Below are 20,324 nucleotides of genomic sequence, written 5' to 3' on the forward strand. Positions count from 1 at the left end.
TTTTTGTTCTAGTTCTGTGGAAAATGCCAGTGGTAGTTTGATAGGGATTGCATTGAATCTGTAGATTGCTTTGGGTAGTAGAGTCATTTTCACAATGTTGATTCTTCCAATCCAAGAACATGGTATATCTCTCCATCTATTTGTATCATGTTTAATTTCTTTCATCAGTGTCTGATAATTTTCTGCATACAGGTCTTTTGTCTCCTTAGGTAGGTTTATTCCTAGATATTTTATTCTTTTTGTTGCAGTGGTAAATGGGAGTGTTTTCTTAATTTCACTCTCAGAAGATGCATATTTTCTCAGCAACATTCAGTAGCTCTGATCAAGGGGAGAGGGGGTAGACGTTTGAGTTGGGGTCTTGCTGGACAAATGTAAAGAGGGAAAGGCAAGCCTGTTGGGAAGAGATGCAGGAAGGTTGATGATAACAGACCATGGAATAGGAGGAGGGTGAGGGAGACAGTGAAGACGGGAGGGGGTGATCGATAGTAAAATCTGCGGTGGAGTCGGCTGAATGGAGTTTCCATCACTGCAATCCACGACCTAGAGTACGTGAGCCGAAGGATGTGGTGAAGCCACAGGGAGGACGGCTTGACGGCGAGATTTCAGAAATGGCGCCCTTGCTGCAGTGACCACGTGCAGGGCTCACAAGGGAGAGAGTGCTGAGGCGGAAAGGGGGGCGTGGGTGTTGGAGGTGAGGGGGTCCAGGGGCTGAGACATCGTGGTGCTGGGCGGGTTCGTGTCAGTGTTGAATACTGAAACCTCAGACGGGGGCCGTCTCCTCTGTGACCCCCAGCACCGTGCACTTAGCATACGACGAGCAGAGTGGCACAGACTCTGGGGCCAGAATGTCCGGGCTGGGCTTGAATCCTGCCTCTTTTTCTTACCAAGTAAACGGATTACCTAACATCTCTGTGCCTCAGTTTCCTTATCAGGAAATGGGGTGATAATCATATCCACCCCATAGGTTGTGCACGTTTAGCACACGTAAGACCCTTGTAACAGAGTTCGAAGAGGGACGGGCACACATGGTAAACACTCAACTAGGACTTGCCTAGTTCATCCGCCAACCCACACTACTGGCGTCCATTTAAAAGAGGCCAGGCGCCATGCCAGGTGCTGATACCACAGTAGACAAGAATGTTATGTGAACCATCTGAATCACTGAGCACCCAGAACTGTACTCAGTTGTTTACAGGGCTGTTTCCTTCTCTGGTCAGGACCTCTGTGTCTCCTGGTTTACACAGCTCCCTGTACACTGCGCAGAGCCTAACACACGGCTGGGGTGCAATATATGGTTAATGAATGAGGCCATCAAATGAGCAGACCCAGAGCCAGGATGCCGTTTGCCAGCCAACTTTGTTCTTGCTCCTGCTATCGTAATCCTCCTCCTGCTGGAAGGGTCCAGGCCTGGCAGGTGCTGACAGGGAAGACAGGGTTAGGGAAGGAGCCACTCAGAGCAGCCGATGTGGTGATGAGGGTGGACGGATGGTGGGGGAGGATGCAGGAGAACAAACGCTTATCGGTCTATTGATGGCGCTGGGTACCGGGCTGTCTAATGGCACGGTGATTTCCTGCCTCACTCAGCACCTGGTGCTTAACAGCTGCTCAGTTAGTATTTGGAGACAGACCAAACTCTCCCCAGTTAAGGGGCAGGGGCAGCGTGGCTGGTGCCAGAGCAGCTGCCCACATGGAACCGTATCAGGGGCAGGAGGGCAACCCGAGACCTGAACTTCTACCACAAGACCTGTGCTTAGCATAGCCTTTGGCTTCTGTTCAATATGCCCACGTCCTACCCTTCTTTCCCACGGTCACTTCCTGGTACCTTGCAGGGATGACACGCAAACCTGGTGGGGGGAGACATTCCTATTTCATTGCTCTAAATGTACTGACCCATTCGTTGTTCAAAGGAAACATATTTGGTTGCGGGTATAAGCAAGAGGTTTATTGGAAACTGCTGCTCTGTATGATGTGGTGTTAGAAATAGAAATGTTGAGGTCCTGAATCATATCCTCAGGAATCTTCCAGTGCGACTGGGGAAGAGACAATGGCTATAGCTATAGAGTTAACTGCGTGAGGGGTGAGCAGAGGGGTGTGGGCGGTGAACCCAAGAGAGCAGAGAGCTCAGAGGGGCTGCCGGGTTTCATCCGTAGGGCTGGAGGGTCTACAGCCCCAGGGCATACCGTTCACGTTAGGATCCATGCTGCCCCTGGGCTTGTGCGGCACAGGGCCCCAGCTGCCAGTACGTGGTTTCTTTCTAGGACGTTATCTATTATCTCTTCCCTAGTGTACACTCTGACCCAGGTCAGGACAATCTGAGCAGAGGGTCAAAGAGACTCGGGACCCATCTACTCTGGCAAGAGATGCTTTGCTTCATTTCAGTCTGGAGCTGTCCACTTGCGGCCTTCTTGCTGACTCTGTGACTCCTGGGTAACCTTTCAAGAAAATCCCTTTGCTTTTGTTGGCTGGACTAGGTTTTTGCTGCCTGCAGCTCAAGGACCATGGTTGCTAGGGGCATGAACCAGTTAAAATCCCTCATGCCGGCGCTTGGAGAATGGGACACAGCTGACTCAGGAGCAGGGTCCCAGGACGGGAAGAAGTGCGCCCATCCATGTCAGGTCTGGTTGGGTTCCCTCGGACACGTCTTGTACCCACTTCATACTTCTGTTTGGTGTTCTAAGGTGACACAGTGCAAACTGCTTGACCCTGGAGGCTGATAGACGGGTTCAGGGCCCAGCTCTCCTGCTCACTAAGTGTTGATGGATGATTTGCTTAACTATCCTGCGACTCAGCTTCTGCACTTGCAAAATAGAAATAGGAACACCTCACCTGCAAGGCATTGAGAGGGCTAGGAGCTTGTGTGTCAGCTCACGGAGAAGACTGGGGTCCCCGGTAAGGGTAGAGACAGCAGTTGGTCGTTGTACAGTTATTCACTGGATGTGAAGGAGAGTGTGGGGTGTGACGGCTCGCGTAGGGGATGCTGAGAAGCACACCAAGGCTGGGTTTGGGAATCTTCCTCCTGAGCCCGTGTGCACAGCTGCTACGTTCTGCTGGTGTCTTTTTTTTTTTTAACTTCTGTTTTAAAAAAATGTACGAGTTCTGCTCTTGGAAGAACACCAGTCGAATGATATCTAGCATTTTGTTTTGCTCATTTAATGCTCTAAGATTTGCTAATTTGTGCTTCACTATTAAGGTCCTTTACTGGGGTGAAAGAGTGTCATGAACTAGACCTTCTTCACTTTACAGTTTCAACTGGAGCTTTGCTGGGGACCCACGAAGTCCCTGAGAGTTGCTGCAAGTAACTCATGAAACTACCTTTTTTTTTTAAAAAAAGAACAACACCTAAAATTAAACAGCGATGAAACAACACCTAAAATTAAATTCTCGCTCCTTCCTTTTTCAGATCATCTCTGGTTCGGAGATTCCTTTAATTAACATCCTCACACTCCAATATGATGAAAAGAGCCCCAGGATATCTGTACCCACTTCTTCCTTTCCTTCTTTTGGAATCTTGATCAGTTTTGAATGTGCAGTGCATTAAAGACCTTAACCCTTCTGCTTCTGAATACTTGAAGTCATTTCTGTCAATCGGCTTTTCTGGGGACCCAGATCTTTGTGTGGTTGGCACGCAGTGTCTTCTTAGAGAGGAAATGTATTTTAAAATGTGGAAATTAAAGGTCCCAAAGAGTGTGGATCAGACTGATACGAGGCTGGGACCTGCTCAGTAACCGGGGCAGATCCTGGCCTGGAAGGAAGCGCTTGCTGATTGTGTGGATTCCGTTAGATGGAATCTCACCATTTCCCAGCCCTTGCTAGTATCTTATGGGAATTCCCTCCGGTCTTTCAAACTTATTGCAAAAATGTCATCAATATTTTAGCATCATTAAGGTCCTTGACAGTGTAAAAATACTTAGAGTCACAATTTATCAAAAATAGGCCAATTAGTATATTCAGAGCAAAGCCTTTTTTACATGGATCCTTTATTCATTTACTCCTGTTTGACCCCCAGGGACTGGGGGGGCAGTGTTGAACTAGGAGGACACAGCCCACATCCTGCCGTCCAGTGAGTGGGCGGGTCATGGGGTCTAGGAAGCGTGAAAAAGGGCTGCCGTGGGCAGTGGTCCCAGGGTGAAGAGGGAGGTTCCAGGCGGACCAAGAGCCTCCTCTGTCTCTGGAGTGAGAGGGAGTGAGCGCTCTACTCTGAGTAAACTCTACCCTTGTCGTTCCTCTCTGCCTTCGGGCATTTCCTTAAAGGCACCAGATGCGGCCACCTGTGAACCACATCCTCAGCTCCCGAGCTCTGACCAGCCCTGCTTCCTTCGGTCTCTGACCCCAGAGGGTGTGTCAGCATCTCTGGTCCCACGGGGCAGTGCTGAGCTAGTTGCTGGGTAGGGCCCTCATTTAAATTAATAAAGAACCTGCCTGAGGTGAGGACACAGAGGAGTGTTCACTGCCTCTGGGGCGGATACGGCTGTAGATTGAACCCCTGTGAGGCCCCAAAGCCTTGAGGTTCCATCAAGGTTTCAGTGGATTCCGGGCAGGTGTGGGCAGGTGGCCCCAGGCTAAGTCCAGGCCCAGATCTGATGTTCTTATCATATATTTTTGGCGTGTCCTGATTGGTCAGCTTCTCTGTCTCCTGGGCCATGTAGCCTGTTACCCTCTAGAGCCTCGGCAGGTGCCCCCCGAGGAGAGGTCAGAGGAGGACTTCCGTGCTGTGAGCATGCCTGCACCATCTCGAGAGTGACCCTGCAGCTGCACCGGCACAGCAGGGCAGACGGGGCCACGGGGGAGGTGAGTGGGAGCGGAGACTCCCGGGGTCCCGGGCCACGTCCCTTAGCCCGCCGTGAACTCACGGCGGCCCTGGTGGCAGCCACCTCGCTCCCCGACATCCTCCCAGGTCAAGGGCTTCCCACTTTCCTGCTGCCCAGCAGCCCCTGGAGGGCGCCCGGGCGGCGCAGGACCGTGTCCCCCGGAGGACGCCCTCAACCAGGGAGGACTGGAATCCGGGGGTGAATGCCCGCCGCCTTCTGACCTTCGGAGGGATGATTCCGAGACACACCTCTCGGTTCCCCAAGGGGCCAGCGGGCCGGCCCTACTCCACGCTGGTTAATCAGGCCCCGGACACATCGCTCCTGGCCTTACCTCCTGCCCCGAGTCTCTCTCGCTCGTCTCCCACCCTGCTTCCTGACGTCACTAGCCAATAAACTACCCCCTGAGTCCTTGTCTCTGGCTTTGCTGTGGGCGGGGGAGGGACCCCAAACTGAGACGCTTCCTGGCAGAAGGTACACTTTTCCCAGTTTGTGTGAAGGCCACGGAAGAGCTAGAGGTGGTCCTGGAAACCTGGCTGCCAATATATTTGGACCCGTTTCTGGTGATGGGGCCACGCAGCCTAGGATGTACATCTGAGGCCCCTGGAACCTGTTCTCTGACTTTAGCCCCAAAGAACGGGAAGGAGGATGGACGCCCTGGATCGTCCCTGGGACGGCTCCAGCACCACCCTTCCAGAGAGGACGGGGCGAAGAGAGAGGGACAAGGAGGTGACGCCCGCAGCTGTGCCCGGAAGGGGGTGAGCGGGCTGTGGGTGCGGCTGGGAGGGAGCCAGCAAGTCTGCGGGAAGAGGGAGCAGAGAGAGGAGGGGAGAGGCGCACGGCCAGCCTCTCGGGCGTTTTCCCCTTCATTCAGCTGGCTGGAGTTGTACTGTCACTGAGTAGTGCACCCAGTGGTGTAGCCTGCAATATATAAAGTAAACTTTAAAAACCTGGAGTTGAAAGCTGTGGGGTTCCTTGGCATGTCAGATGGCCCTTCCTCTGGGAGGATCATTTCTGCTGCTACCGGGGGCTCAGTGGTTGGAACATGAGCAGTTTCATCCCCAGCATATCGCGAGATGTCCAGCATGTCGCTGGCCCCGTTTGGCTGCATGGAGGGTCAGCGTGCTCCAGGAATCGTAGCTTGTCCTTGTCAGAATCACAGTGGTACTTTGGAGCTCGTGACTATCTGATCAGAGTTTGGGCTCCCACACGAGTTATCTTAGTTTTACCCATGCTGGCTACTTTGATTTCTTTCCCTGTCCATTCAAACAGGCTTGTGAGACCTTCTGCCTGACCTTTCACTACTAGAGAAACCTACCGTTGTTTCTGTTTGGAGACATTCGCTGTGTACTTGCGATGGATCATTTATAAAACTATAAAGTGAGCACACTTCCAGGGCTTTACTCAGTCACGGTCGTGCTATATTCCACCTCTGCAGCCATTCAGAGATGTGCCTTTTGTTGCCCTGCTCTTTTTTACCCTAATATCACGCTGGCCGCTTCTCAATGACAAACTCCTATAAGGACCCGTCGTCCATCTTACTCCCTTTAGAGAAATGTTCCCACCCACGGGTCTCGTCACTGACTTCTAGCCAAATAGTTTCTCCTCTGGGCAGGTGACATGGCAGGTGGGAGCTTTATGGGGTCTGGGAAAGGGCGACAAGAACCGCCCAGTAAGGCAAAAACCTTTTCTGAGCAGTGATAGGATCCCCTAACCGAGAAACCCGTATCTTGCCCCAGCTACATGTGCAGCTGTATAATCTGTGACGTTCTCAGAACTGTGACTTCGAGGAGGGCATTTGCCGTTGAAAACATACAGGGTATGAGTTTTCCTTGGCTTAGGCACGATTATTTGGCCTCTTCGCATGGTCATGGTATGCAGAGGTCGGCCAAGCTGTACTGCTTTTCCTTTTGGAGATTGTACAGGCTGCTGATGCCCTCCCCCGGCCCCACCGTAGGTGTCCGTGTGCTAATTCCCAGCACCTGTAAATACTACCTTACAAGGCAAAAGGGACTTCGCAGATGCAATCATGTCAAGGATTCTGAGATGGGAGATTATCCTGGATCGTCTGGGCGAGTCCAGCGCAACCATAAGGGTCCTCATAAGAGGGAGGAGGTCAGAGGGAGAAGGTGACGTGAGGACGAAGCAGAGAGGAGTGATGGGGCTACAAGCCAAGGAATGCCCGCTGCCTCTAGAAACTAAAAACGACAAGGAAATGGATTTTCCCCCGAAGCCGTCGGAAGGAACACAGTTCCCCTGACCCTGATTTCAGACCTCTGATGCCCAGAACTGTCAAAGAATACATTTGTGTTGCAAGTTACTGAGGTCGTGGTGATTTGTCACAGCAGCAGTAGGAAACTGATACACTGATCTTGGACTCAGAGAGGGGCCGAGAGTGGTGGCTTGTTTGGATTTGGGGTCCCAGCAAAGGGCCCTTTGGAACCATGACACCAGCATAATCTAGGATTTCAGCAAAAGAGAAGGTAGCCGGGCCTAGGGCTGGACGAGAGAGGGAAATTTCTAGCGGAAGTTCATACAGCTGAACTCAGGACAGACGGTTAAAAAAATGTAGAGCCGTATAGAAACTGCCAGGTCAGTGATGTTCCATATAATATTCTGCAAAGATGCAACTGTTCTATATCTGCAGTATTAAACATGGCAGCCGCTATCCACATGTGGCCATTAAGAGCTTGAGATGTGGCTAAATTTTTAACTTCATTTTTAAATAGCCATCTGTGACTAGTGGCTACCATACCGGACAGTGCCGTTTTAGGTCAGCGCCGTCTAATAGAAATATAATGTGAGCCACATTTGTAATTGTGTGTTTGAAAAAAGGGAAACAGAAACAAGTGAAATTAATTTAAGAATTCATGTATATTAACCTGAATATTAAAAATATTATAATTTCAATATACACCCAATATAAAAGTATTGATGAGATATTTTAAACCCTTTTTTCACACTACTTTTTTGTACAAAGTCTTCCAAATCTGGTGTATACCCTACACGTAGAGCACATCTCACTTTGGACGGGCCACATTTCTGATGCTCAATATGGCCGCGTGAGACTAGTGGCTACGGTACTGGTCAGGGCTAATGACTAAGTCACGGATGGCCCAGGAGGTGAATGATTTTCTCCAACTTCATTCCTCCTACAAGGGTCTTTTGTCTTTGCTGCCCAGGTTTCCTCTGTGAGACCTGTAACATCTGACAGTAAGAAGGAAAGGAGGATTTAAATTGTTTTCCCTACCAAGCTATTTTTGGATTTCTGTGGATAAGCATTTACTATAACTCTCAAAATGCAAATTGTGCAGCAGTGGGCTGATTAGATTCCCAGAAACGGAAATGCAGAAGCTGGTGGTGGGAGGAAAGAGAAGAGAAGAAATTGAGTTGATCTTCAGACACCCGTGGCAGCCACAGGAAAGAGCGGTGTGACTGGAAACGATGAAATAGACGTCGCAGAGGGTGGCCTTCCTCAGACTGGGGGTCTCGGAGCTCTCAGGCTCTTTGTTAAAATGCAAGTACCAGCGACCCATGGGGTCTGAGTTTTGGAGTGATACAGGGGAGCTGGGAGTTGGCCTTCTCAACTAGCTTCTTAAATGATCATTACACGGAAGTGTAAGTCACTGAATCAGATATATGAAGCTCCACGACAGGCCGAGAACTTGTAAAGGATCCCATGTTGTCTTAGAGAATGAAAAATTCTTCGGTCCTAGGTCACCATCAGCCTCAATATTCTGGGCTCAACAAAAATAAAGAATTGATGGATTTCAAAGGACAAGTTCAACACATTCTTGGCTCATTTACAAAAAGGCTTGAATTTGAAGATGGAGGGAAAGCTCCCAGGGCTACAGGATTCCTAAACAGGCACTATGTTTTCTTTCCTCCTTCCTTCCTTCCTTCCTTCCTTCCTTCCTCCCTCCCTCCCTCCCTCCCTCCCTTCCTTCCTTCCTTCCTCCCTTCCTCCCTTTCTTTCTTTCTTTCTTCCTTCCTTCCTCCCTTTCTTTCTTTCTTTCTTCCTTCCTTCCTTCCTCTCTTTCTTTCTTTCTTCTCTCAGTAAAAAAAGTCCTTTATTTTTATTTTTTTTTTGCTTGGTCATTGCTGGTACCCTCTCTAGGGTGACCATTGTTTCTATTGTTTTGTTTTCTTTTTGGCAGTTCAAGGGTGGGCATTTTCTGCCAATGCAATAATAAACCACTGTTTTCGTTGATTCTCCATGAATTTGCAGCAGCAACTGCTGCCTGGTTATCACAAGCAGGAAATCCACAGCTACTTGAAGTATGCAGACAAAGAATAAAACAGGAGAAGAAAGGCTGAAGGCTAAATTGCTGGTGCTTCAGATTTCCAGTTCCATGAGAAATGCAGACAGGACTCTCTCCCCAGAGGCGAAAGGGGGCTGCGTAGGCTCTGCTTTGTCAGCCAACAGAGAATACACAGCTTGGACCAGAGTCAGCCTCCTGCTACCTCTGAGGAAAAAGGTCCTAAACTTCTAGGCCTCCAAGGCTCTGCTGCCTCTCCAGGCCTTGTTAAAAATGCAGACTTCCACTCTGAGAATGATGACTTGAGGGGCTCAGAGCCCTTGCTTGAGAAATCCCTCATCCGCTGCAGGAAGTCACGGCCATTTATCACTTACTGAGTGCGTCCCGTAGGCCAGACTCTATTCTAAGGGCGTTGTAGATATTGTCCAGTTTTATCCTTACAACAATCCCGTGAAGTCACTTGTTCCTCCTTGCTGTCAGATGCAGAACCCAAGGCTCAGGGTAATTTTGCCTGAAGTCACGTAACCGTAAGGGACAGTAACAGTTCGTCACTATGTAAGTCTGGCTTCCAACCTTGTGCTTATTCGTAACCAGGCCGGTGGCTCCCAAGGCGTGGTCCCCAGTCCTCATCCGGGGACTTGGCAAATTCTCAGGCTCCTCCCCGGAGGTGCCGAAGGGGACCCTGGGGGTGGGTCCAGCAAGCTGGGGTTGAAGAAATCCTCCAAGTGATGCGGGGGCAGGTTCGGGTTTGAGAACCTGGACCGGGCTAAGCTGCCCGCTCTCCAGTGGTGAGGCAGGCAGCAGAAAATTCTTAGAAAATCATATTGGTTTTGGCAGCATGCTGCCTGCAGCTCTAACATGACAGAGGATGATGATGGCAGAGAACCTGTGTGATTCCCAGGTGGCAGAGAACCGTCACTCCCTCCAGGGGTCTGTTGACTCATCCAGAGGAAACAGAACCAAGACACGCGAGTTCCCATGTAGGCCACACTGTCATCTGGGCTATGACCAGTGGTGGGTGAAGGACAGGCCCAGAAGCTGGGATGGGGAGAGACTGAGGAAAAATCCGAAGGGCCAGCAGAGCAGAAAGCCTGAAGCAAAGCAACTTGGAGAAGCAAGAGGTCTACAACGGCCCAGAGGTCAAAGATGAGCAAACAGGCAGGCGACGCGACCCCAGAGGAGATGTATTCTTAAACTGAGGCCTCAGATAAAGCCACTTATTCCCCTTCTTTTAGAGCAGAAATCAGTGACCGAGTTCCTGGGGCCTGCGTTTATTAATAACGTGTGCCGTGAATGTAAAACGGTTGAAAATTGAGGCCCGAGGTAAGGCTGCGGTGTGCTTGATAGAGGCTTTTGGGCCATTGGCATAGATAAAGGGTGGAACTTCTTCAAGGTAGCACTTGCCTGGAAGGTGTTTTGTCCTGCTTTCTCCTAGAGGTGCAAGGTATGAGGCATTTTGCAGAAAGTGTTTGTGGGAATTTTTCCAAATCTAGGCAATTTCCAAATTTCTTCCATTTCTTAGACCCGAGAAAAGGTGCACTTAGAAACAGAGACAGCAAGCGCGATGGAACTCTAGCTGATGAAATGTGAATTGCTGATCTAGACAGAGCTGTTAGGACTGAACTCTGTATAGTTACGGTCAGATTGAGAAGCCTCTGCAACTGATGGTCTCAGGCGATGGCCCGGCTCACGTGCTCAGAGTGAACCAGGACAGAAAAGAAATGCCCGGGTTTACAAGAGGGAGAGAGGACAGGTGGCTGGCATGAGAGCCCATTAAGATTTCACCTTCATCTATTCATAGGTGTGAAACCAGTGAGATTTGCAGGAGCCTCCCTTAGCTGCTGTCAGGGATACTATCTGCCTTGCGGGCAATGTCACGTCAGACCTGAAAAACTGTTCTCAGGGGATCTTCTCTGCTGTATATTGAAATTCATCTAATTATGATGTATTCCCCACTTTGGACAAACACTGAACGTAGGTAAGTTTGGATTTACACAAAAGATAAACTAGGGAGCAATTATTTCTGGACTCATCAGCTTGCAAAACGTGTCACTGTCATATTTATTTTAATTCCAAGCCTTCCTGATGCATTTAAAATTAAGTCCACAACTAATGTTTGCCTGTAGCCTATATATTGCATGAAGTGAGGTATGTCAATATCTGTTGTGTGTATTTCATAATAGAGTTTTGCTCCTCCTGGAAAGCGGTTGTCGTACATACACAGGGATGGGTGCACCGTGCGTCAGCAGTTCTCACGGGACTGCTGTCTTCTCTGGGATTCTGACACATGTATGAGGTCAAGTCCTCTCCTCGTGTTTCCCCCATGTCAATCACAGCTGTCAAGTGTCAAAGAAGAGCCCTTACCCTGAAGGTCTCCTAGTTTATGATCTTATATATCCTGTGCGTACGTGTGCACACACACGCACACGTGCACACACGCAGACACACACTATCTAACCACATGGAGATTCTACCGGCATTACTCTTATAACTTGAGACACAGACCTACTAGAGAATGGACTTGAGGACATGGGGAGGGGGAAGGGTAAGCTGGGACGAAGTGAGAGAGCGGCATGGACATGTATACACTACCAAACGTAGGGTGGATAGCTAGTGGGAAGCAGCCGCACGGCACAGGGAGATCAGCTCGGTGCTCTGTGACCACCTAGAGGGGTGGGATAGGGAGGGTGGGGGGGAGACGCGAGAGGGAGGGGATATGGGGATATATGTATACGTATAGCTGATTCACTTTGTTATACAGCAGAAACTAACACGCCATTGTAAAGCAATTATACTCCAATAAAGATGTTAAAAACAAACAAAAAAAGAAGTTTACTGCAGCTTCCCTCCTCAGGGTTAGTAATTAGGTGTGGTCTCTAGGGACATTCAATTTAATCCCAATTCAGTCATAAGCATTGATGGAGCCAGTTTGAAAGCATCAAGATCAAGCAAAGCAAATGGATCTGTATGACCTGATGCCAGGAGGAGAGAAAGGAACAGGGGAGCATTGACAGAGTAGGAAGTGAAACAGGGGCCGATTTTGGTTCCTGCTCAGTGAACCCACAGCCAGTAAAGGGGGCTGTGGGAACATAGGGAAAGAGTACAGAATGGATACTAGATGATTCGCTTTGATTCAGAGTCTGTGTAACTCCAACTCTCATGGAGTGTTAAGTAGATTATGATTCTTTTTTGAAACCTCGTATTTACTACCCAGAGGGGAGAGAATTCATCCTCTCTAGTCTTTCCTACAAAGATCCACTAATATTTAAAAGAGCAACCTTGTAAATTTATTATAATAACGAAAGAGATTTCCAAAAAGATGAAAATAAAGATCCGCAGTGCCACCATTTAGAGGTAAATCATGATTAACACCTAAATGTATACTGTTTCAGAGTTTCTTGGTGTATGCACTTACATACATTTTAATAAAAACAAAATCCAACAGTGGGTACTCTTTTATAGCAGCTTCTTTGTCACTTAACAATATTCTTATGAGTATCTTTTTATGTAACTTAATAATCTCCTACAACATCATTTAAAAGCACAGCAGATTGTACCTTTGTTTGGCTGAAAAATTGGCTGAATTCAGCCAATTCCCCATAATTGGACATATAGGCTGTTTCCCCCAAATTACCCATCACACCCTAAATGGGAATGTCAAAACAGCATCATTGGCTCTTCGAATCCCAAGTGCTTTTGCCTCAGAGCTAGCCGAGGAAGGTGCAGAAGAAAAGGAAACGACGTTTTATTCACACAGTCTTACTAAGCCTGACCCATCCTGTAGTGTTTTCTGGCTTGGGGAACCGCCTGCTGGGTTCAGAGGAACGCGTCGTAATGCCGCCGTGGAAACGTCACACAACTCAACTGCGGCTGATACCGTACGTAATGTGTGACCTGTGCTGGACGACACGTCTTGTCACCGCTCTGCTGAGAAGGACCTGCAACCCCAGAGGCACTCAGCTTTCTCCTCAATACGTCACCAGCCACCACCGGTGTCTGAGCTTGAATTGACTTCAGTTCTCATCGGTGCCGTTTTCTCCCCTTTTCTAATCACGTCTTTTCAGTAGAAGCATTCCCGCGGTAGGTTCGTGGGTGGGTTACAAAAATTTGTAATAACCCGAGAAGCCTCCGAGTGTAAGATTTTTACTCTTTCCTGGCTTATGTAATTTACGGAAGCATTTGTTTATGCCGCATTTGTGTATCGCTTTTCTGATCGTTTTATACTGTTTGAAATTTCCTGGCGATTCCCCAAGTTCGGCTCCTCAGCCCACCTGTGCAATTATTAACTCCACCGCAAGAAAGCCAAAAAACTGGCTGCAGGGCTGCCCCGTGTCCAGACAAGATGAACACCAGCCGTTCAAGCTGCTGAACTGAATTGGACGACCTCGGTTTGGGGGAATAATATCTCTCCTGTTTTGTTCAACTTACTAAAACCATTCACGGAGGGAAAAAATGGTTCCGTTTTCTTAAACTTGGGGGACCAAGATATTTACTGGCGTTTGACGTGCTTCTTGTGTGTGGCCTGCATCAGCAGCCTCAGATGGTCGCTTCTGAAGTGGGCTGGTAAACTTGCGCTTAATCCATCATAGGCCAACTCAATTACCTATTGCATCTTTATTCGGTGCCAGGCTCTCTTCGTCAGGTCTGCAGAGATAGAAAGGAGCAAGAAAGCTTCCCCCTTCCTTCAGGGAGACCACAGTGTGAAGGGTCTGCCTTCAAGGAAGACTCACACGCACACGCACTGTATCGTATAATTTCAGCTGAGAGAAGGAGGAATGTGAGACTCCAGGAGGATCCAGAGGGAGCGTTGCACCAGGCTGGGGGCTGGAGGGAGGTTTCCCAGAGGAGGGGATCCTTGCGTTAGGTCTGGGCGGAAGACACAGGGGGAACAGATATTCGAGGCTAAGGGGACCATCAGAACAACGTCGTGTGAGTGAAAACACAGGGTGTGGTCGGACAGTGGCAAATGGCTTATGATAAAGCTGGTGCTGAAGGTGCATCCTCGCGGGGCAGGGTGTGTCCAGAAACAGGCTAGAGTCAAATGTGTGATGAACTTTGGTCACTAAAGAACTTAGACTTCGTTCTGTAGAGATGGGGACTCTTGGAGTCTTCTGGGAAGAGGGGAGGCATGACCAGATCGGTATTTGAGAAGACCATGCTGGCGGCGGTAGGGAGGGAGGGAAACCAATTAGAAGCCATTTCCGTCGTCCAGGAGGGAGCTGGGGAGACTTTATCCGGGGAGCAGAAGGAAGGAGAAGTGAAGGACAGCCCAGTATGTGTCCTTTCTTACTAAGCTGGCAGTACTTCCAAGCATACCACTATGCCAGTGTGCTTGGAAGGATGCATACCGTACATTCGGGTTCAAGAATACTTATTTGGGAGAAACACTGGAAAGATAAGCCAAAGACGGGAGATAGGACAGTAGATGCCAGCTAGAGGTATCAGCTTATGAAGACATCCATCTTTCCCAGGGGGGTTATTATTTAGTTATCAGTTCAAGATGCGTTGAGGTCCTCCAAAACATTCCGTGAAATGAGGAATGTTTGCAGACCATCAGCATTTTATGCTATATTATATATAGCTTCTAACTGGCTTTCAAAGGACCTGAGGCAATCAGGAAAGTAACTCTGTATTAAATTTCCCAGATTGCCCTGTTCCAACAGGTTGAATCCATTGGGAATGACCTCTACCCATCCAGTTTCCTTGGCATTTTATACCTCTTCAATGCAACTTGGAAGAGTTGTCTTGTAATCTCCAATCCCTTCAGACCGTCATGAATGTCTTTGAAGGCAGAAACTATTTTTGGTTCACCCTCAGGCTCCCCAAAGTGCTTGGCACGGAGTAGGGACTTAGTGAGGAAGGAAGGAAGGAAGGAAGGAAGGAGGGAAGGAAGGAGGGAAGGAAAAGAAGGAGACTGACTGTAGGGTGAGGAGTTTGGTCCAGGCATGGCAGAGGGCAGGTAGAAAAGGTTAAATAGGGGCCAACTCATGAAGAGTTCACCGTGCTGGGGAAATACATCAATGCACCCGATTAAGCAGAAATATTTCCAGTAAGTTGAAAAAGGAAAACTGACAAATCATTCTTTGGTAGGTTAGTTAAGAATTTTTAAATGTCCTGATTCAAAACAAAGTCAGATCACTGGCCAGAAAGAGTTCTTAAATAATAATTTAGGGCTTCCCTGGTGGCGCAGTGGTCGAGAGTCCGAGCCAAGATTATGGCTCTGGAGCCAGCCTGTCCAGGTTGAAGCCATGGGTCCCTCACCAGCTCTGAGACGGCACAGTGTCCTAAAACTCTCTGTGCCTTGTTTTCTGCATCTGTAGAGTATTAATAATACTAACTCTTGAGGGTGGGGTAGGAAGTAAATGACTCACTGGATGGAAAGCTCTTAGAACAGTGTGTGGTACCAGTGCTTAATATTGCATTAGCTATTTCACTCTGTATGTGTGCTGTCCTTAGCACTCCCTATGTATCAGCACACGCAATATCCTGGGAATAAGGAGGTGGAGACGATAGCACCCCATCCACAGGAAGTCTATTGGGGATGACAAATGGGAGTGACAGTTAGAGGCCAACATGGCAGGTGCTAGAATTGAGTTATGAGTCCCACACTTCGGGGAGCAGAGAGGAGGGTGGGGAGGCAGGGCTGAGCTGAGTCTGGTCACCTGCACATCACAGCCAAGTCCACGCTGCTTCTTCCAGCCTGCATGCCCTTAAATTCCCCCACTTTCCTGCACAAACCTCCCTTGTCTGCATCCCTTAGGATGGCAAGGGGACCCCAATTCTTCTCGATTGTTCAGAAAGCATGACTGGGTGATTTCTCTCTAGCTTGCGTGAATGTGGAAATAGAGAAGCAGGTGTTTGTGGGTTGTGGGATTAAGGGTCTCCTCCCCCTTGGCTGCCCCGGGGACAGGAAGGAGGCCCTGGGAAGGGGGACGAGAGCAGCTTCCGGGGAAGGTCAGTCACAGGTCAGACCCAAGTTTTAGTTAAATACACAGAGGCATCTCAGGGCCTCAGTGAAGATGGTGGGGACAGGGAGGACGTGGCGGGGGACAGGCCAGAGTGGGGTACGAATAGCAGAGGGTTGGGGGTTGGTGAATTGGAGAAAGACGAGATAATACAGCGGGTTTCATGCTTCTATTCAATAGATGTTGAGACGAGATACCTAATGTCCCTATTGGCCATTGACACAAAGGGAACGGCCACAGTTCAACAGTGACATTTGGAAAGCTTCATTTTATCCCGCCAGCGTGTATCGAGGAGACCCTGCCACGAAAGGATCGCTGACGAGAAGCCTGGAAACACTGAGTCTCAGTGGATTTGGGGAAGCTACTGGTTCTTTCTGTCGCTACAGTCATTTTTCACAAGGTGCCACCACTAACAGTAACGAGTTGCTCTTTGTAAACACCCGATGGGCACATTTCATTTGATGTTCACGCTCGCCCGTAAGGCAGGCCCTGTGGGGTGGGCCGCGCGGTCGTTTTTATACAACACGTGATGATACGTGAGGTTAAGCTTGTCCACAGGTGAGGCGGGAAACCCAGACGCCGGGGCCTGGGTGTCCTGGCCTCCGCCGCACGCTCCTGTCCACCTCCCTCTGGGCCCCCGCCAGCCGTCAGCCAGCCAGACACCTACCTCCTTTCCTTCTTCCGCAGAAAGAAAACTTGGGTAGATCCACTTCACAGATGGGGTAGGAGAAGTTCAGAATGGACAGCCCTTTGCTGAAGAGAGCGACGTCCAGGAAGAGCTCCTCGATGCCCTCCCCTGAGGGGAAAGGCAAGACCAGTTTTCCTGTCAGTGTGGGCTTTGCTGTGCATCAAAGCGTTCAAAATTCATAAAAGCATGAGCCAAAGGACCTTTCTTTTCCAGAAGTCTGCACAGTATGGGGAAGAGTTTCCTTTTTTGGTAAAACAGCATTTGGGCAATGCTCCTGGGACAGGCCTGGGGTTGAAACGCGGCCGTTTCACGAGCTTCATCCGCTTGGAGCAGGTAGTTCACCTGCTCCCCTGGCCTGATGCCGTGGCCCCTGAATATGGCGGCCGGGGGCCTGGCTTCCACAGCTTCTCAGCTACGCAGTCCCAGGCGCCTCCCCTGAGAGCAGCGGGCTGTGGTCCAGCCTGTCTACCCTCCCCGCTGATGCCAGGCAGACGTTGTCCCGTTGTCACACAGGAAGCTTCCGGCTGCCCTGCAGAGCTGGCTCCCGACTTTCTGCCTTTTTCTCCATCCCTCCCTTTTATGTTTCACTCAGTCCTCCTTCTATGCCTCTTTCCTCTCTGTCTCTCCCTAAAGCATCCGCGGAGCTGCTGGTATAGAGCCCAGAGGCTGTGCCGGGTCTGGAAATATGAAGATGCGTGAGAGTTCTTGGCCTCTGGAATGTACCCCCCATTTCTCTGGAGTGATCCCACATGCTCAGTTTATTAACTCCTTCTGTCCTGGTTTTGATGAATCTGTGTTAGAAAGGACATACACTAGCAGCTATAGCAATGTAACGACCAACTGTAGTGACACGACCACGTAAAAATAAACAATCAGAAAGCGTTCTGGCTCATTGATCGGGGTGGAGGGCGAAGATATTCCATGCCTTTGCCTGTGTCAAGGTTTAAGAACTTATAAGAGCCGTTTGGGGAACGAAATAACGCAAAGATAAACCATGCTGCTGGTACTAGACTTGTTTGTGGCTGAGATATAACTAAGCAAAAGAGGTCTCTCTCAAGCAGACATCAAGATTTAGGCTCAAAATATTTTCTTTATTTTGCTGCGTATACTGATTCCAGGTGCTTGTAATATCCAAATGAGTGCCTGGGGTCTTTTTGGTACAAAAGCACAGCATTAAAATGAGAGTTCTGCTCTATCTGGATATTACCCAGAGAGAGAAATGAAAACGAAAATGGAAACAGAGTTAATTCCAGAGAGTCATGACGAGCAGTGGTTTAGCCACAGCCACTGCAGTAAACACGAGCAGTTGGGTGTCTGGGCCACGAAGAGGTTGTGTAAGGTTTTATATCACGTCAATAATTTTTACTTACTCAGAATGATTCCAAATCTGATGTTGAGATTTGGTTTTAATTGTTTGGGACACTGGTCAACAGAAAAGCCAAAGTCTTGTAATGGGTCTGCCAAGAAGAAAACAACGGATCAGGTGTGAGGACACTGCATATGCTGCAAGCTCATATTCAAAATGCACAGCAATTCTTTTTTTAAAAAAATTATTATTATTCATTTATTTATTTTTAACGTCTTTATTGGAGTATAATTGCTTTACAATGGTGTGTTAGTTTCTGCTTTATAACAAAGAGGATCAGCTATACATATACATATGTCCCCATATCTCTTCCCTCTTGCGCCTCCCCTTGCGTCTCCCTCCCACCCTCCCTATCCCACCCCTCTAGGTGGTCACAGAACACCGAGCTGATCTCCCTGTGCGATGCGGCTGCTTCCCACTAGCTATCTATCCTACGGTTGGTAGCGTATATATGTCCATGCCACTCTCTCCCTTCGTCCCAGCTTCCCCTTCCCCCTCCCTGTGTCCTCAATACCTATTTTATTCCTTCCTTCCTGTATCCGAAATACTTTTTAAAGTGTACGAGCACGTATGACTTTGTACTTTGCTCTTTGACTTGTCCCACAATAATTAACCTAAACACGGAGCTCCTAGAGGCAAGAGCCAGTGTTTGTTTTGTTTGTATTGTTTTGCTTCCCATGTCCTTTTCCTTTATGTTTCCCACTGGGCCCCAGAGAGGACTACTGATTTTAACTGAGAGTCTATGTTATGTGAGTCACTGAACTGTGCACTTTATGAGTTATCGACTTATCTCTTCAGACTCCCCAGTGCCTAGCACAGAGCCTTGCAGTCGGACACATAGTAAGCACCCCATAAATGCACACATGAGTGGATGAATGGGCCACGTATTAAGCTACCTCAGCTGCAAATCCAGCCTTCAGGGCTCTGCTGTGTGAAGCTGGGGGCTCTCTTCGATCACGTTTCTCCTTTGCCACCTGCTAGAGATGTGCCAGAAGTCAGACTGGGGCTGAACGGGAGAAGGACTTGTTTCTTCTTACATGCTTGCTGACGCTTGAGCATGTCACCCAGCGATGTCCTATCACCCTGGCAGTGGCAATTTGTTCCAGTGTCCAGCTCTCCCTCTCTCTCTCTTTTTTTTTTTTTTACACTTTATACTACACTTTATTTACTTTGCCTTTTTTTTTTTTATATTGGAGTTTTGCACCTTCTTGAAATCAGCCGAAGCTCAGCTCTATTGGCTCCAAGCTTCTGTGATGATGGTACCTCAGAGGCCATCACCCCTTCCCCAGCTGGCAGCGTCCCAGCTCCTCAGGCCCTTCTTTCAAGCTTCCAGGTTCTAACAACCCTAACCTCTGTCCCCTGCTCATAGCCCTCTGCGGGTAGCTGCTTCCTCACTGCTTCCTTCTGTTTTTCTGGTTCTCTAACAACTGCTCAACCAACACTCTGTATTAAATTTTCTCTGTTGAAATGACTGACAGGGTCTCTGAATTCCTGGCCAGACCTAGACTGATAGAATGAATGACACTCTTGAGAGATAAGCACGATTGTCCTCATTTCACGGATGGGAAAATAAAACCTCAGAGAGGTGGTGCTGACTTACCTATAGGTTCAAGAACTAGAAAGTGGCAGAGTCAGCATTCAAACCCAGACTTAAAAACAAATAAATAAAAAGTCGCCACCCAGGATTGCACAGAGGCCCCCACAAAGTAGAGCCTTGAAGACGTATGTTAAGTTTCTGATCAGTAAGATTGCCTGGAATATTTTGCATGCAGGCATATGGCATCTGGCAGTTCTGTTTCATAACTGGTTTCAATTTCAGCTTAGCTATGAGCTCACATTTGTCGATGGGAGTGTTCCAGACCGTTTAATCATCCATATCGCTGATCTGGACGACACGTAATAGCCTGTGATATCTGCCATGGAAATGATCACTAGGCTCTTCAGCCTTGCGAATCTAGTCTAGGTGCACTTTTGTTGGATGAAACCCCCTATGATCTGGTCACTGATTTTCTGGGGGGATAAGCCATTTTCTCTTATGCTTATTTTACTTCTTCATTGGCATCTCCGTGTCATCCCAGGGTTTCTTTCATCTTGGAAAATGGGAGCAGGGGGTAAGGAGACAATTGTTTCCGCTACACGTTTGGCCCTCGGTATCGAAAAAGAGGCCAACTAACAGACGTTTAGGAACGTGCATCCTCAAAATCGTGAACACATTCAAGTGGCGATCTGTGGAAAGGTAAA

At 48.7% G+C, this 20,324-nt stretch overlaps 1 protein-coding gene across 3 annotated transcripts in view; it reads right to left on the bottom strand.

The window, feature by feature from the left end:
* The window catches only part of LY86 (lymphocyte antigen 86), a 54,076-nt gene that overhangs the window by 9,351 nt on the left and 24,401 nt on the right, over positions 1 to 20,324 (bottom strand). For all 3 annotated transcript variants that reach the window (XR_003677000.1, XM_007108983.2, XM_028479665.2), the window contains exons 2-3: positions 18,088 to 18,174; positions 16,697 to 16,825 (exon numbers count right to left, since the gene is read on the bottom strand). Coding sequence is in view for 2 of the 3 variants with exons in the window: in XM_007108983.2 (XP_007109045.1) it covers positions 16,697 to 16,825; positions 18,088 to 18,174 (216 nt within the window). In the remaining variant the exon portion in view is untranslated. The remainder of the gene's footprint in view (positions 1 to 16,696; positions 16,826 to 18,087; positions 18,175 to 20,324) is intronic.

The sequence above is a fragment of the Physeter macrocephalus genome, chromosome 18 (genome assembly GCF_002837175.3).
Source record: "Physeter macrocephalus isolate SW-GA chromosome 18, ASM283717v5, whole genome shotgun sequence".
Classification (NCBI taxonomy): domain Eukaryota; kingdom Metazoa; phylum Chordata; class Mammalia; order Artiodactyla; family Physeteridae; genus Physeter; species Physeter macrocephalus.